This window comes from Pelophylax lessonae (genome assembly GCF_965119305.1).
Source record: "Pelophylax lessonae genome assembly, chromosome: 1".
Classification (NCBI taxonomy): Eukaryota; Metazoa; Chordata; class Amphibia; order Anura; family Ranidae; genus Pelophylax; species Pelophylax lessonae.
In genome coordinates this window covers 258,191,601-258,208,641 of record NC_138768.1, presented here as the reverse complement: position 1 = coordinate 258,208,641, position 17,041 = coordinate 258,191,601, and the positions used below count along the sequence as shown (strand labels likewise).

At 47.3% G+C, this 17,041-nt stretch overlaps 1 protein-coding gene across 1 annotated transcript in view; it reads left to right on the top strand.

Moving 5' to 3' along the window:
- The window catches only part of LOC309556078 (uncharacterized protein), a 116,420-nt gene that overhangs the window by 87,573 nt on the left and 11,806 nt on the right, over positions 1 to 17,041 (top strand). Inside the window, exon 5 of the mRNA XM_082258396.1 lies at positions 15,340 to 15,482. Coding sequence (XP_082114522.1) covers positions 15,340 to 15,482 — 143 coding nt within the window. The remainder of the gene's footprint in view (positions 1 to 15,339; positions 15,483 to 17,041) is intronic.

Genomic DNA, 17,041 nt, shown 5'->3' with positions numbered 1-17,041 from the left:
ACCAATACGTCCCTAGAGCTTTTTATTTTTGATATGAAGGAGGCTGTCTTCATATGATGCAGAGATCTAGTGAGAAGTCTGCTAGGATTGTCCCCCCATTCGTAGAATTTCTAAACAAATTTTACGGAACGTATTTTTTTGTCCTAGGTGGTATAAGGTTTTCAATTCCTCCCTTTTCTGCATCAGAGATTGAAAGACGGTGAGGGACAGCGAAGCTTTATGTTTACGCTCTAGAGCCTGGATATCAGAAAGAAGGGTCCGCTGTTGGTGAAGCCGTTCCCTTTTTTTTCCAGGAGCCAAGCTCTATGAGGGAGCCACAAATGGAGGCCTTGTGGGCTTTCCAGATCATGGCAGGAGAGGAATTTTCCAAGACGACGTCAGTAAAGTAAGAGGAAAGAGCATTCTAAGTATGAGTGTTATCTACAGGGTCAAGTAACAAAGCATCATTTAGTTTCCAATTAATTTGTTTTACTGGCAGTGAGGGAATTTTCAGGGTCAGACTGATCGGGGCGCGATCAGAGAAAGAAAAGGAGTCTATAAAGGCATGGTATAGAAAGTGTAAATGAAAATGATCGATGAAAAAATAATCAATTCTCGAATACATGTTATGTCAGGGTGAGAAAAAAGAGTAGTCCCTATCGAGAGGGTGTGATAACCACTGTGTGTCCATGAGCTGGAGTTCATGCAAGCGTTTACGTAAGAACGTGAGGCTTTTTTTTGGGAAATAGACGTTTTACCCGTGGATGTGTCAATGGTGGGCTCTAAGGGGGAATTAAAGTTGCCTGCTAGTATGAGGCAACCAACCACAAAATCTTTCAGCTTACGTAAAACATTAGACAGGAATCCAACTTGGTCATGATTAGGGGCATAAACATTTTCCAATGTACAGGGTGTATTGCCCAGAGTGCGTAAGTATCTACCATAGATATCAGTCTGAGTACTTTCACACTTGAATGAGGTCCCCCTGTGAAACCCTATGGCCACTCCCTTGGCATGGCAAATGTCAGAAAGACTGTAATGCCAGTCAGGAAAATTAGGAGAGAACAGTTTGGTGGACGTAGTGTGCGTGAGATATGTTTCTTGCAAAAAAGCAATATCACAATTTAATCTGTGGCATATAAGCCCTGGACATTAAGCGAAATCAAGTAAAAGGATGCCATGGGTAAGTCAGGGAGATCCAAATGATTATTAAGCCCATTGTGCCAAGGAGAAGCTCGGTACCTGGGAGGGAAGAGAAAAGGGGGGAGAAAGAGTCTAAGAAGAAAACGACAAAGAGAGAGAAGAGCAGTTAAACATAGACAGTCATAAATAAAAATGAGGTAGGACATTGAAAAAGAAAAAACAAGTGGGAGACCATGTAAAGCACGCAAACAACTGCTGTGCAAAGGCAGGGAATCTCCAACCACCAGGCTCGCCCTATCCCTCGCCAAGGCGGTGAATGCAGGGCAAAGGCCAGGCAGACGGCGAGCCCTACCTCTAAGGGGGTGTGCGAACGTCATTCAGGGGGCGAGACGCACCCGGGAAAAAAAAACGGTGATCTCAATGCACTGTTTCATTTGGCAACTATGTGGCAAATGAGGTTTAATGTTGATAAATGTAAAGTTATGCACTTTGGGTCTAAGAATATGCATGCATCATACATACTAGGTGGAGTAGAACTGGGGGAATCAATAGCGGAGAAGGATCTGGGTGTTCTGGTAGATCATAAGCTTAATAATAGCATGCAATGCCAAGCTGCGCTTTCCAAAGCAAGCAAAGTCCTTTCTTGTATTAACAGAGGCATGGACTCCAGAGAGAGAGATATAATTTTGCCCCTGTACAAATCATTAGTAAGACCTCATCTGGAATATGCAGTTCAGTTTTGGGCACCAGTTCTTAAAAAGGATACTGAGGAACTGGAGAAAGTGCAGAGAAGGGCAACCAAACTGAGAAGAGGCATGGAGGAGCTCAGCTATGAAAAAAGATTAGAGGAACTGAATTTATTCTCTCTTGAGAAGATGAGATTAAGGGGGGATATGATCAACATGTATAAATACATAAGGGCTCCATATAGTGAACTTGGTGTTGAGTTGTTCACTTTAAGGTCAACACAGAGGACAAGGGGGCACTCTTTACGTCTAGAGGAAAACGGATTTCGTCTCCAAATACGGAAAGGTTTCGTCACCGTAAGAGCTGTGAAAATGTGGAATAGATTCCCTCCAGAGGTGGTTCTGGCTAGCTCACTAGATTGCTTTAAAAAAGGTCTGGATTCTTTCCTGGGTGTACTTAATATACAGTAAGTGGGTACTAAACATTTTTTTAGGTAAAGTTGATCCAGGGAATATTCGATTGCCTCTCAGGGGATCAGGAAGGATTTTTTTTTCCCCTACTGTAGCAACATGGATCATGCTTTGCTGGGTTTTTTTCACCTTCCTCTGGATCAACTGCAGGTATAGGATTGTGTATATGGGATTGTATGGTTGGGTTTTCAATACTGTTTTTTTTTTTCTTTTTGTTGGTTGAACCAGATGGACTTTTTTCAACCTGACTAACTATGTAACTATGGTGTGGCGGGTGCACCCCCCTGGAGGAAACCCTATAGATAACACTTAAAAATAAACCAGCAATAGGAGAACATAAATGATAAAGGGATAGAGAAACAGCTCATGCGAGAACGGGCAGAGCAAACCATTACTGTAGGATGGCCTAGGTTAATAGTAACATTAAAAGACAAAACCTGGGTTAATTGTGGGGCGTGGCCTGAAGACTCATGTGAGCGGACGTGTTTCAGCGAGGCTCTCCCGGCTGATATCCGTTACATTGATCCTGTGAATACTTACTCGAGCGGTAAACTCACCCCCGGTTACCGGACACTAGCATTATCCTGCCCTGGTCATGTCCCCGCCGAAACGGCCCTCCGAAGCGGCGGCGAAGCTGGAGAAATTCCGGCGCCAGGAAGGGAGCGTGGAGGCCCAAAATGGCGGACCGTCCCACTCTGCTCCCGCGGTGGCAAAGCAGGCTACGGATCAAGCGGTCATTCTGGCTGCCATTACAGACTGCAAGGCGTCCCTAACCACGAAAATAGAGGAGATTAAGATCGACATCTCCCTGCTCAGGCAAGATTTTCAGAAGCTGCGTGATCGGACGACCGAGGCAGAGGGACGCATATCCCGAGTGGGGGACGATTTACCCCCCATCCAAAACGCTGCGGAGCAGGCTGCAAGGGATATACAATACTTGCTACATAAACAGGACGATTTGGAGAACAGGGCCAGACGTAATAACGTTCGCTTTATTGGATTACCGGAGGCTGCAGAGGGGGCCTCCCCTGCCACCTTTTTGGAGGAGCTGCTGGTAAAATCGTATGGCAGAGAGGCATTCTCACAGGCGTTTGTTGTGGAAAGGGCGCACCGCATGCCAGCGAAAAAGCCACCCCCAGGTGCTCCACCCCGGGTCTTTATTGCTCGGTTTATGAACTTTAGGGACAGAGATGCGGTCCTCCGCCTCTCCAGGGAGCGTGGGAATATGCCTTTGGACAACCATCACATTATGGCGTTCCCAGATTTCTCGGCGGAAGTCCAGAAACAGCGAAGTCAGTTTGGGGAGGTTAAGCGCCGTCTCAGGACCCGCAACCTCAAATACGCAATGCTGTATCCTGCCAGGCTGCGGGTGGTTGGTGAGGACAGAGTACACTTTTTTGAGGACCCGGACGCGGCAATAGCCTGGCTGGATCGCCTGCCGTGAGTTACCTTTCCTGACCCTTCCCTGCCCAAGTGTTCCCAGGATGACTGTATGTGCTTCGGCCTGATATGTTCTCCCATGGCCTCCCTCCTTGCCCCCTCCTCCCGTACCCTTCATGCCTTGGACGCTTGGGCTGGGGCATCCCCCAGTTAACTGTCTTCTTATTGCCGTTGGACTGTACCCCTCCTGGGGGTGCCCCGTCCTGCTTCATATCCATTGACTCCTCATGTTCCAAACCCATTTCCCCCCCCCCCTTTTTTTTTTTACTTGTCTGCCTAGCCGTCACGGACCTTTTTGAAATTTTGTTTTTTTTATTCCCAGTTCTTTTTTTTTGCCTTCTAGCCGGGAGGCCTCTATACCCACCACGGGTGCTATGCAATTGTGTTATATTGACTTATGCTCACTGTTGTGTCCCAGGAATGGGACCCCTCTTCGGAGATTGTTCGCCCTCATGGGCATGTGGGGTTCTGGCTGGTCCCGGGGGGCTTCGCCACATGGTGGGGCTGCTCGGGCCAGTTGGTCGCTGCTGCCTGTGAACTTTTTTGTTTCGGGATTGATGCCCACACTTGTTGGGGTGTGTGTTGGGCTGGGTGGGGGTTTATGTTTATGTTTATTGAGTTATGCTATGTACAATGTCTACCATCATTTATTTGCACCACTTTGTCTAGTCATGCTGCTGCATTGGTTTGCTGTGTCCTGAGCCATGGGCGGCGGGCGCGGTGTATGCTTGCTGTGGGGTTCCGTTGTCCTCATGTGCTGCAAACTACCCTCTCTTCCTTGACGTTATGGCAGCGTTGACCTTTCTCACGTGGAACGTGCGAGGCATCAGAGACCAGGTCAAGCGCACAGTCCTCCTGTCCTACCTGAAGGAACAGAGGGCGGATGTTATTTCACTGGTGGAGACCCATGCGGAGGGTACCCTGCTTGGGGCCCTCCGCAGACCGTGGGTGGGCTGGTCCTTCCATGCCTCCCACTCGTCTCATTCTAGGGGCGTGTCGTTGCTCATCTCTCGATCTGTGGCTTTTGCGGTGAGAGAGGTGGTGACGGACCCCCTGGGCAGATTTGTATTTGTCGCTGGGGCTATAGGGGGGCATGATGTACTTTTGCTGGCCTGGTACTTTCCTCCCACTTTTGGCACTGCCCTTCTGACTGAGGGACTGACATTTTTAGCAAGATACCCCTCAGTCCCTGCAGTATGGATGGGGGACTTTAACACAGTCTCAAACCCGTCTCTGGATAGGGTGGGTGCGCCTGGCTCCCCGCCGTACCCGGATAGGCCCACGCGCTTTCATAGAATATTAACCAGTTGTCATCTCCTTGACTCGTGGAGGTGCTTATACCCCGCTGCACGGGCCTACTCGTGTTTCTCAGCATCCCACTCCACCATGTCTAGGATAGATAGTATTTGGATCTCTCAGGACCTCCTGCCCAGACTCATGACTGCCCGTTTCGGACCGAGACTCCTCTCAGATCACACCCCGTACATGGTGACTTTGTCCCCGTTCACCTTCCCCCTCAGAGACATTGGCGCCTGAACCCCTTTTGGCTCAAGACTGTTCCGGACATTGAATCCTTGACGAAGGAATGGGACTTTTTTTCAGCTCTAACTCTGATACTGCCCCCATCCTGACTGTGTGGGAGACCTTTAAGGGCCATGCTCGCATGTTGTTGTCGTCGCGCATAGCTCGACATCGCCGGGCGTCGCGAACTGACCTGTGCACGGCTGAACGGCAATTGGCTGAACTGGAGGCTGAATATGCTAACTCCCCTACGCCTGACGGGCTCGCCCAACTTAAACTGAGGACTAGGACCCTGGACCAAATGTTTCAGGAACGTGCCAATCATAAATTGTTTTTTTGCAGACAGCGGATATTTGAGCACGGAGAGCGGTCGGGTAAATTACTGGCCTATCTGGCACATATGGACACCAGACCACCGGTGGTGATCACGCTTCATCCTTCGGTGCTGGGGGACTCCTCGGACCCCGCGGCCGTGGCGGAGTTGTTTGCCTCTTTTTTTAGTGAGGTCTATTCCTCCAGGGTGGACTATGACCCCCTGGAACTGGCCACTCTGCTGGATGCCATGGACTTCCCCACACTGACCCATGAACAGGTCACGGCGCTTGAGGCCCCGATCTCCCAGGAGGAAATGGTTTCTGCCATTTCCTGCTTTGCCAGGGCTAAAGCCCCGGGATCCGACGGTCTTCCTGTCGAATTTTATGCGCAGTATTCTGAGACGTTGGCCCCCCGTCTGCTCGCGGTGTTCGAGGCGGCCTTTGAGTCGGGCTCCCTCCCTGCCTCGATGTGTGAAGCTCTGATTATTCTGCTTCCCAAGCCTGGTAAGGACCCCCAGTATCCGGAATCCTATAGACCCATCTCGCTGTTGCAGTGTGATGTGAAAATTATGGCTAAAGTACTTGCCCTCAGACTCAACAAGGTGATTCTATCCCTTGTGCACCCAGATCAGACGGGATTTATGCCGGCCAAAAATACAGCCTTTAACACCAGGCGTTTGTTCATGAACCTGCAAGCCCCTCATGACTGTATTGGTACTAGGGTTGTCGTGACATTAGATGCTGCTAAGGCCTTCGACTCTGTCGAGTGGTCGTACCTGTGGCAGTGCTTACGTAAGTTTGGGTTTGGTCCGAGGTTCATTAAATGGCTCACCGTATTGTACAGTCAACCTCGAGCTCGAGTAGTGGCTAATGGTTGGACATCTCGGTCATTTCCCCTCTCCCGTGGCACGCGCCAGGGCTGCCCCATTTCCCCACTGTTGTATGCCCTGGCAGTTGAGCCTCTTGCAATGGCTCTTCAAACAGACCCCGGCATTCAGGGACTCCGCTGTGGTGACCTGGAGGAACGTGTTGGATTGTACGCGGACGACATGCTCTTATACCTGGCGGACTCCGGGTCCTCGTTGCGGTGTGCCCTGCGGATCATACCGCAGTTTGGGAAATTCTCTGGACTGACGGTCAATTGGGACAAATCCCTCATCCTTCCCTTGGTCAGTTTCCCCCCGGGGGCTGATCAGGCGTCGCTTCCCCTGTTGCGAGTGGCGGAATTTAAGCATCTTTGGGTACGGCTGACATGTTCCCTCACTGACTTCATACCCTTGAACATTGAACCACTTTTTGACTTCGTTAAGGACAAGACGCAAGTTTGGGCTCGGCTGCCACTGGGGGTTATGGGCAGGGTGGGCCTGGTGAAGATGATCCTGCTTCCCAAGATCCTATACTTGCTATGGCACTCTCCAGTCTACATTCCATACAAGTATTTTATGTCTTTAGAGAGCTTGTTGAGGTCATTCATTTGGGGCTCCTCCAGACACAAGCTGTCTTGGAAACACACACAGAAACCCACTAAGTTGGGGGGTATGGCGGTTCCGGAGCTGGCGAGATACTATCTGGCAGCTCAATTGTCACACTTCTTCCATTTGGACAAACAGGACTAGGGCAGGTATATGGTGATGGTCTGCAGGGGTCTGGAGTCGCGACTCCCCCACCCGTTCTGTGATATACTTCGGGGTGTCGCTGGGTCTGTGTCCACGGCTCCCCGGGGCAGTCTTTTGTTTCATCACAGACAGGTCTGGGATTTAGCGATGACTAGAACCGGGGATGCGATTTTGCATTCCATGACACCTTTGTGGTATAACCGTCAGCTCCCGGAGCTTCTTCATATTCCTGACCCTGGGGTATGGATACGTAAAGGTATATATCTGTTGTCACATGTTGTGTCTGCGGGGTCTATTAAGTCCTTCCACTTGCTCCGGGAGGAATACCAACTCCCGGAGTCCATGCATTTCTATTATTTGCAGCTGTCCCACGCCCTGAGAGGACAATTTGCCCATGCGATCCCTGACATACCATCGGTTGACCTCTTGGATGTGATTAGGAGCCAGGAGCACCTCAAACTCATTTCGTTGCTGTATGAGATGTTGGGCACTAAACGGGTGACTGAGCTGGCATATGGGTTGCGGGGGTCATGGGTGGGCGATGTTGGGGAGCTGGAGGATGAGGAGTGGGATGAGGCTCTGGAGGCCTGCACTTTGGTTTCTCCCAAGTTGTCAGATCGGCTTACTCAAATTTATATTACACACAGGTCGTATCTCACCCCTGTGAGGCTGGCTCACTTTGATTCCTCCCGCTCCTCGGCATGCCCGAGGTGCTCTCACTCCCCGGGCACTTTTGGTCACATGATCTGGTCCTGCACGGCCGTGCAGGGGTTCTGGACGCAGGTTGTCCAGTTCCTGCATGACCGCATGGGATGCCCGACCACACTGGACCCCAAGCTGTGCCTCCTCGGGATATTTCCTGAGGTTGACGCAGACAAACACATGATTCAATTCCTCCGGGAAACCTTATTCACTGCTAGGAAAATGATAGCCCTGAAGTGGATGCAGTCTACACCCCCCACCTTATCAGCTTGGAAGGCGGCAGTTGGTGCCACCCTGCCCTTTAAGAAGGTCATGTGTGTTAATAGGGGTTGCCCCAAGAGATATAACAAAATATGGGATAGGTGGCTGGAGGCCCCCGACACATGTGAATCTTAGGAGGGGATGGGAATATTGTGCTTCTGTCACTACAATGCAACTGTTCCACTGAGTCTGCGCCCATGGCCTATTATATGTTTTGCCTTGCTGAAGTTTCTGCCCCTGTTCTGAACATGGCGGTAATATGTTCTTTCCCTATTTTTACTTTACAACCATGCTTTTTGCACAGTGTGTATTTTGAAATGTTTGACTATGTGATATTGTACTTATGCGACTTTCTGATGATGTCTTTTATTGTATGTTTATATGCAGGGCTTAACTCAATAAACGTTTGTTTGGTTTAAAAAAAAAAAAAAGACAAAACCTGGCTGCGTTAAAAGAGCAGGTGTCAGTGATATAGAGTGAACACAAATCACAATCATGGAGTGCGAAAGGTGAACAAAAGGGCTGTTCAGGTGCAGTTACCCATTTTTCTGAGTAGAGGACGTGGTGGCCATGCGTTGTTTCTTGGGGATTTTATGCCACTGTTGTTCCAGTAGGGCTTCAAACACAGGGATGTCATCCTGCCAGCCCGGGAGCTCCAGAGATGAGATGTTAAGGTCCATGCAGAACTTGTGCAAATCTTCAGGGAACCGCAGAGTGGTGGTTCGGCCGTCTCTGGAAGCGATGAGGCAAGCAGGGAACCCCCAGCGATAGGGTATATTAGTTTGGCGGAGTTTCTCCGTTAAAGGGCAGAGGGCTCGGCGACATTTCAAGGTCTCCCTAGCTAGATCAGGAAAGAATGAGAGTGTTGCCCCGTCAAAGATGCTGCCTCTCTAGCCTTGGTCATTATTTGTTCTTTTTCCTCAAAGAAATGGACCCGGCAGATCATGTCACGTGGCAGGTCAGTAGAGAGATTCTGCGGCCTGAGCGACCGGTGGGCTCTGTCTATCCTAATAGGATGATCGGAGGGGTGACCCAACAGTTTGTTAAATATGCCACGGATTGGGGCTAGTAAATCATCATCTTTAGCCGCCTCAGGGAGGCCGCGGATCCGGATGTTGTTCTCCTGTTTCCTGTGATCCGATTCCTGTTCTCCTGATCTTCTATTTTGTATAAGGTCATTCTGTGAGCAATTGCCATGCGTCTGGAATGCTGCTGAAGGTCCCTTATGGCCGCCGCGTGATGATCAAGCCGGCTTTCAGTCTCCTCCATCCGATGCAAAACCTGAGACAGGTCCGAGCGAACTGCTAAAACCTCTTTTTTGATGGCTTTTTCAAGGCAGTGAAACATAGAGGCAAGCTCTGTTTAAGTAGGGAGACCGCTGACCAGTGCAGCCACCTCTGAACTCCATGGGGAAAAGCCCTCTCTGTCCAAGCCGTATGAGGAAGCTGGGGAGCTGTGGCGCGATGGAGGCCATTGGCGGGAGGCGGAGCCAACTCTAGGAGGCGAGCAGGCCAGATCACCGGCGTCTAGTGATTCCGCCGGCTTCACCGCCAGGAAGCGTTTGATAGATCCCGAAGTCGGGGTTTTCGAGTGTAAGGACCTTTTGTTGCATTTACCCATAGTGAGGGAGAGGTTGCACGGTATAATAAAGAGCTGGCAGAAGTAAATGAAAGGATCCCCCGAAGGAGCTCACCTAAAGTGCGACTTCACTGCTCCATGCTGAAACCATGCCCCCCTAAATAAATATATATATATATATATATATATATATAGCAGTTTTTCCAGGCCTTGTGCCTGATGTGGGTCTGCCATTATTACCGGAGACACCTCCAACACTTTTGAGTTGTGAACCCAGGTGTGAGAACTGAGGCAATGACCATTCTGGCATCTTTGGTTTGTTTTGTTTTATTGTATTTAAGGGATGGGAGAAGGGAATGAGTGGGATACTCCTCTGGCTCATCTAGGTACACTTTGGGACACTTGAAGAAAAATGCCTGTTGGCGCTGTCTTGACGCCAGCTGAATGCCGAACAGCGCTTCCTGACTACTATAGATACTGTTCTTCTGAAAATGTGCTGGAACCTCGACTTTAACTCAGAAGATCCATAACTGTAAAACACTTGACTCCTGACACTGCTTTAGCTCAAAAGTCACTGAACAGCTCCCTCCAGCCCTGCACTGGCTGATGTAGCTCTGTGTAGATACTTGTGCTGCTGCAACTCTTAACCTTGTGCACTTCCCACTGTACACTGACTCTTCAGGGCCCAACTACAGGCACCCCCTTTAACCTTCAGGGCCCTCTACGTAGGTACCCCCTCTAATGCTTCAGGGTCCTCTGACTAGGCACCCCCTTTAACCACTAGCTGACTCCTGGATCCCTAGAACCTTATCTGGAGTGGTCCCCTCTGACACTAGGCAGACCCCCAGGGGCAGTCCACAGTACTCACAACCTTTGTAGGCTTTCCTGGAACTGGACCCCTCTCTCTCTCTCTCCGATGGTTCTCGGCACACCGAATCCCCTCTGCAGCTCAGCTTCACACTTTTTGCATTCCCAGGCTGCCACCTGGGACACCCGCTTCCTCTGACAGGAGAGACAGCTGTACTCTCCCTCCTGGGACTCTGCTTCCCGCCAAAGACCCTGCATCATGCGTTCCCTTACAACTTATACTAATAAGTTCTAATCTGGCTTTTCTATTCAGGCTTATGAATGGTTTGCACCTTGTGGTGAATCCTCTGTATTTGCTCTTGTGAAGTCTTCTCTTGATTGTAGACTTTGACAATGATACACCCACCTCCTGGAGAGTGAACCGGGCCCCATGTGTGCTCCCCTGGTCCCCCCCCCACTGTGCTGCCCCCCCAATGTGCTGCCCCCCCCCCCCACTGTGCTGCCCCCTTCCCCCACTGTGCTCCCTCACATCTCCTGCTGGCTGCTGCAGGGGATGTGCCACAATAGAGAACCAGGAAGGGGTCAGTATATATGTAATTTACCAGCTCCTTCCTTTTCTGAATGGACAGAGTCATAGTCAGTGACATTGTAAAGAAATAAAATAAAATTATTAAATAATACAAATAAAATACCTAACAATAAAAACTACTGACACCAGTGGGTGAACTTCCAGGATCCAGGATCACAAAGGTCACACTTGCAACTGGGCCCTGGCATTTCACCACCGTGGGGAGGTCTTAAGATGGCAGGAAGGGGGCCCACTGCAGAACTTGTGAAAGGGTCCCGCTGCGGGACCGTAATAAAGGGCCCCACAACGAGAGTAAAGGGCCCAGGATCAGTGGGAAGAGCCCCAGGCTTGAAGGGAAGGGCCCCGGGCCAGGGGTCCATGGGTGCCCTTCGTGGTTTCTTGCACCGTAGCCCTGAAGGTTCTAGTTACGCCTCTGCTTCACCTGGATATTGTGAATGGGTTTTTCTTTACCATCTTTCATGGACGTTCAGGCCTTTTTTATGTTGCTGAGCTCACCAGTGAATTTTTCTTTCCTCAGAATGCACCAAACTGTTGATTTGGCAACTCCTAATTTGGCTGCTATCTCTCTGATGAATTTGTTTAGTTATTGAAGCCTTGCAATGGCCTGTTTCACTTGAATTGACAGCTCCTTTGAACGCATGATGTAGGATAACAGCAACAGATTCCAAATGCAAATAACAAACTTAGAATCAACTCCAGACCTTTTACCTGCTTAACTGATGAAAAAAAAAAAAATCAAGGAGTAGCCCACACCTGGCAATTAAACAGCTTTTGATTCAATTGTCCAATTACTTTCGGTCCCTTGAAAAAGGGGTGGCTATTCTTAAGAGCTGTAATACCTAAACTCTTCCTCCGATTTGGATGTACATACCCTCAAATTTAAACCTGAGAGTGTGCACTATCAATATCCATTATAGAACTATAGCTTGAATATATTTTGGTAAATACCTAAAAGAAAGTAAAAATTGTGTCCAAATATATATGAACCTAACTGTGTGTGTGTGTGTATGTATGTATGTATGTATATATGTATATATATATATAATATATATATATGTATGTATGTATGTATATGTATATTTGAGCTGCATAATTAATTGTTAAAAAATCGCCCCCCCCCCCCCCCCTTATCCCCTCATGATGTAAAAACGGCATGTCCTCGATTCTTAGAGAGCTGCTCTCTGCTCACTCACAGCTGTAAGCCCCCGTTCACACTGGGGCAACGCTACTTCGCCGGGCGACCTCACAGGTCGCGGCGCGCTGCTCGCCCCGCGACCTCAGAGCAGCCGGCACGGACTTCATAACATTGAAGTCTATGCAGGTCGCTCCGGGTCGCCCCAAAGAAGCTCCGGACCCTTTTTCTAAGTCGGAGCGACTTGTGTCGCTCCTATTAGAACGGGTCCATAGCTTCTGTATGGCGGGCGACCTGTCAGGCGACCAGGTCGCCCTAGTGTGAACGGGGGCTCAAAGGAAAAAAAAAATAGAGCGTCCGGCAAATGTTTATCAACATTGTTAAGGCTGCTAGATAACTATAAACACACTGCTTTACAATGTATCATTTTGTACTTAGATCAAAGGAATGTCTGTCTGTAAGTGAGGGCAGTTTACCCTCTTAAAGACTAAGACTAAATTAAAAGTTAACGACACCCCCAGTTGCGATCTGCAAGTTCGCACAGAATCGGATCGCACAAGTGTGAACCACTGTGCGACCCGATTCTGATGCGGCTCAAAAAAAGCCTCATGTCCGAGTTTGCTGCGGATGCGCTGCGAATTCAGCCATACAAAGTGTATGGCTGAACTCGCATCCGCACATGAGATCGCATGTAATGAAGGAGCAGTGCGCTCCGAATTACATGCGATCTCCGCAAACGCGGAAGTGTGAACTGCCACTCAGCCTTTTTTTTGCTAGAAAATTACTTAGAACCTGCAAACATTATATGTATATATTTTAGCAGGTACCCTAGAGAATAAAATGGAGATCGTTGCAATCTTTTATGTCACACTGTATCTGCGCCAAAGTCTTTCAAGCGCAGTTTTTTGAGAAAAAATACACTTTAATTAATTAAAGAAAAAAAAAAAAGGAAACCGTAAAGTTAGTCCAATTTTTTTGTATAATGTAAAAGATGATGTTATGCCGAGAATCGTGAGACATTCGTGGTCTTTATTCTAAGCAAGAAAAATCGTGATTCTCATTTTATCCAGAATCGTTCAGCTCTAATGTATAACTCTGGGAGATTGATCTGGTCAGTTAAGTAGCAGAGGGGCTTGCTAATCAGTTTCAGTTGCTTTGGTGTTAATGACATTAAAAACAGGTGCACTAGATAGACAACAATGAGGCAAACTCCAAAACAGGAATGGTTTTACAGGTGAAGGCAAATTACATTTTTTTTTCCCTACTCATCTTTTTTGACTGTTTTACACTAGTTTTGCATTTGGATAGGGTCAGTGTCACTACTGGAAGCATGAGGCAATACCTGGACCCTATAGAGGTTGCACAGGCAGTCCAACGCCTCCAGGATGGCACATGAATACATGCTATTGCCAGAAGGTTTGCTGTGTTTTCCAGCACAGTCTCAAGAGCATGGAGGAGATTCCAGGAGACAGGCAGTTATTCTAGGAGAGCTGGACAGAGTGGTTAGAAGGTCCTTAACCCATCAGCAGGACCGGTATCTGTTCCTTTTATGAAAGGAGGAACAGGATGAGCACTGCCATAGCCCTACAAAATGACCGCCAACAGGCTACTTCTGTGAATGTCTCTGATCAAACAATCAGAAACAGAATTCATGAGGTGGCCTAAGGCCCTGATGTCCTCTAGTGGGCCCTGTGCTCACTGTGTGGCACCATGGAGCTCGATTGGCAAGTGCCATTGAACACCAGAATTGGCAGGTCCACCACTGTCGCACTGTGCTTTTCACAGATGAGAGCAGGTTCACTCTGAGCACATGTGACAGACGTGAAAGGGTCTGGAGAAGCCATGGAGAACGTTATGCTGCCTGTAACATTGTTCAGCATGACCGGTTTGGTGGTGGGTCAGGAATGGTCTTGGGAGGCGTATCCATGGAGGGACGCACAGACCTCTACAAGCTAGACAATGGCACCCTGGCTGCCATTTGGTATGAGGATGAAATCCTTGGACCTATTGTCAGATCCTACGCTGGTGTAGTGGGTCCTGGATTCCTCCTGGTACATGACAATGACTGGCCTCATGGGTATGCAGCTAGTTTCTGGAGGATGAAGGAATTGATACTATTGAATGGCCCCCACACTCACCTGACCTAAATGCAATAGAACACCTCTGGGACATTATGTTTCAGTCTACCTGACACCGCCAATTTGCACCTCAGTCTGTTCAAAGCTCAGTCATGCCCTGGTCCAGATCACAGAGGAAATACCCCAGGACATCATCCGTCGTCTCTTTAGGAGCACGCCCTGATGTTGTCAGGCATTCATACAAGCACGTGGGGGCCATACAAACTACTGAGTACCATTTTGAATTGCTGCAATAAAATTTCAACAAAATGGACTAGCCTGCTGCATCATTTTTTTCACTTTGATTTTCGGGGTGTCTTTGAATTCATCCCTCTGTAGGTTGATAATTTTAATTTCCATCAAACGATGTGGCATCCTTTCATTCCTAACCCATTACTCAGTCCATATCTGTATGATATTTTGCCCCATAGAGATCTGATGTGTTTTCAAAGTGTTCCCACTCACCAAATAGATGTAAAATGAATGCACTATAATTTCCAAGTAGCCAGGTGTTTTTCCTCTGATCTCTCCTCCACTTCTTTTGCTCTGTGCCTCCAATCTCTATGTAGTCTCAATGTGAATCATAGGTGGAAAGAAAAGCAAGGGAATTCTTCCATAGTGTAAAACTGTTGCACTATTTATAGTATTGCTTAATAGTACATGATTGCACATAGGCATTATTTCACTGGAGAAAAAGGGGGCGCGCTGTGAACCTTTAATAAATTATGTCCAGGTTTTTTTTTTTTACCATAACATGGAGGATCTAGCAGTGCTGTTCCCATGTTCTGTTATTATTGTCAGGACTTAGGAAGACAATATAACTTTAATGTGATTTGTTATGCTGTGAAATCTGAAGCATTTTGATGTTTTTAGCAAGCGTTCTGAAAGAATATTTTGTAAGCTCCCTGTTTGACATATTTTGCTGGAATACAATGTCTGGCTGCAGGGCAAACATCCCTCTTATTACTCTTTTTGTACTGTAGCTGCAGATGTTTCTCAGCAGATGCACCATGAAGATCCCACCTCGTCCACAATCACAGTGACTGATTCCCACAGTGATGAAGTTTTTGTTATCTCAGCTGGAGATAACACAGACTGTTTCTCTTTCAACACATATGCACTTCAGGTCAGTATATCGTGTTTTAATCATGATATGCACAAGACATACATTTACAAATGTATTGTTTTTATAATGGAAATATTGGATTCTTTCTTTTTGAGCTGTTTAGCTTATTGCTTCCATGCTTTGCTGACCTATTTTCCTTTACTCAATTCCTTCTCCTTATTTTTAACAAGTATCTTATCACTTATCACTTCTTTATTCTGAATACAGTAAACCCCCCTCCATTGCGGGGGTTACGTTCCGGACCCAGCCGCGAAAAGTGAAATTCGGCAAAATAGAAAAACCCTATTAAAATGCATTGTAGGCATGATTTTTTTACTGTCACTGTACGTGTAGAAGCATTTTAAGGTCTTTAAACACACTTTTAAAACAATAGAAACTCATTTAAAAACATAAAAGATACTTAGAGACAGAGCAAGAGCTATGAAAAACACAAAAATCTTTCATTTTTAATGATTTATATAGTAAAATAACATTACAAAAAAAAAACGCGAATTACCGGGACCGCAAAAACTGAACCGCGATGTAGCGGGGGATTACTGTACTCCCTGCTTTTGCCTTCCCTAATTTTCCATTTCTCCACCCTAACAACTTCATACATACCACTTCACTACTCTGAATACTCTCTACATTCCCCTACTCTATTTGAATACTTCCCCCGCCTTTGCCTTCCACAACCCTAACAACTCTTTACTTAACATATGAAATGGTTCTTTAAAAACCTTAGGGTTTTTTACCTTAATTCATTCTTATAATGCGATGTTGTTGTTTTTTTTTTTGTTTTTTAAATTAAACCATTAAAACCACTTTAAGCATTTCAGTGGCAAAATGGCAACTCAAATCTTGCACGTTTGTGGTATCCAATAGGAGATGCCAGCCTCCTCAAGATGGCCACTTGGAACCCATAATAGGGGACAAAGTAGTCCCACAATGGTTTCCTGCCAGCTGTAAGAAGTGGCTCTGCCACCTTGAGGTCATCAGGCAGAATGCAGCCCAACACCTGCCTGATTTTTAATGAACAAGAAAAGTGCATCGTTAAACAATAAATAAACTGGTAATATGAAATAATTCTGAAAGTCCAATAAATGTGTAAAGACACCAATCCACAGAACTAGTCACAGCAGAAAAAGGACCAAAGGTGATGACAGATGTAAGCATTCAGAGAAGATAAAGGTGACTCAGAATGGTAGCTTCACACCCAAGGTGAGTGATAAAATCTACTTAACAGATTGTAAGACCACTAAATTATAGGTGGTAAAATGAAGCATATATCAGTAGGTCTGTCATGGAATGGGAACCTGTTCTGCAGGCACAAACGAATCCCAGGGAATGTAAAACAAAAGATGCTTCCATAGTGCATTAAACGATACCATCGGGGTCCACGTTTGTTTTACCCGATTTGCTGGCTTATATTCGGAGCCAGATACACGAGGTGAAGTCCACAAGAACACCATTATTTACACGCTGTTTTACAGACTGGATCTTGTAAGCGCATGGTACCATTTAATGCACTATGGAAGCGTCTTTTGTTTTACATTCCCTGGGATTCATTTGGGCCTGCT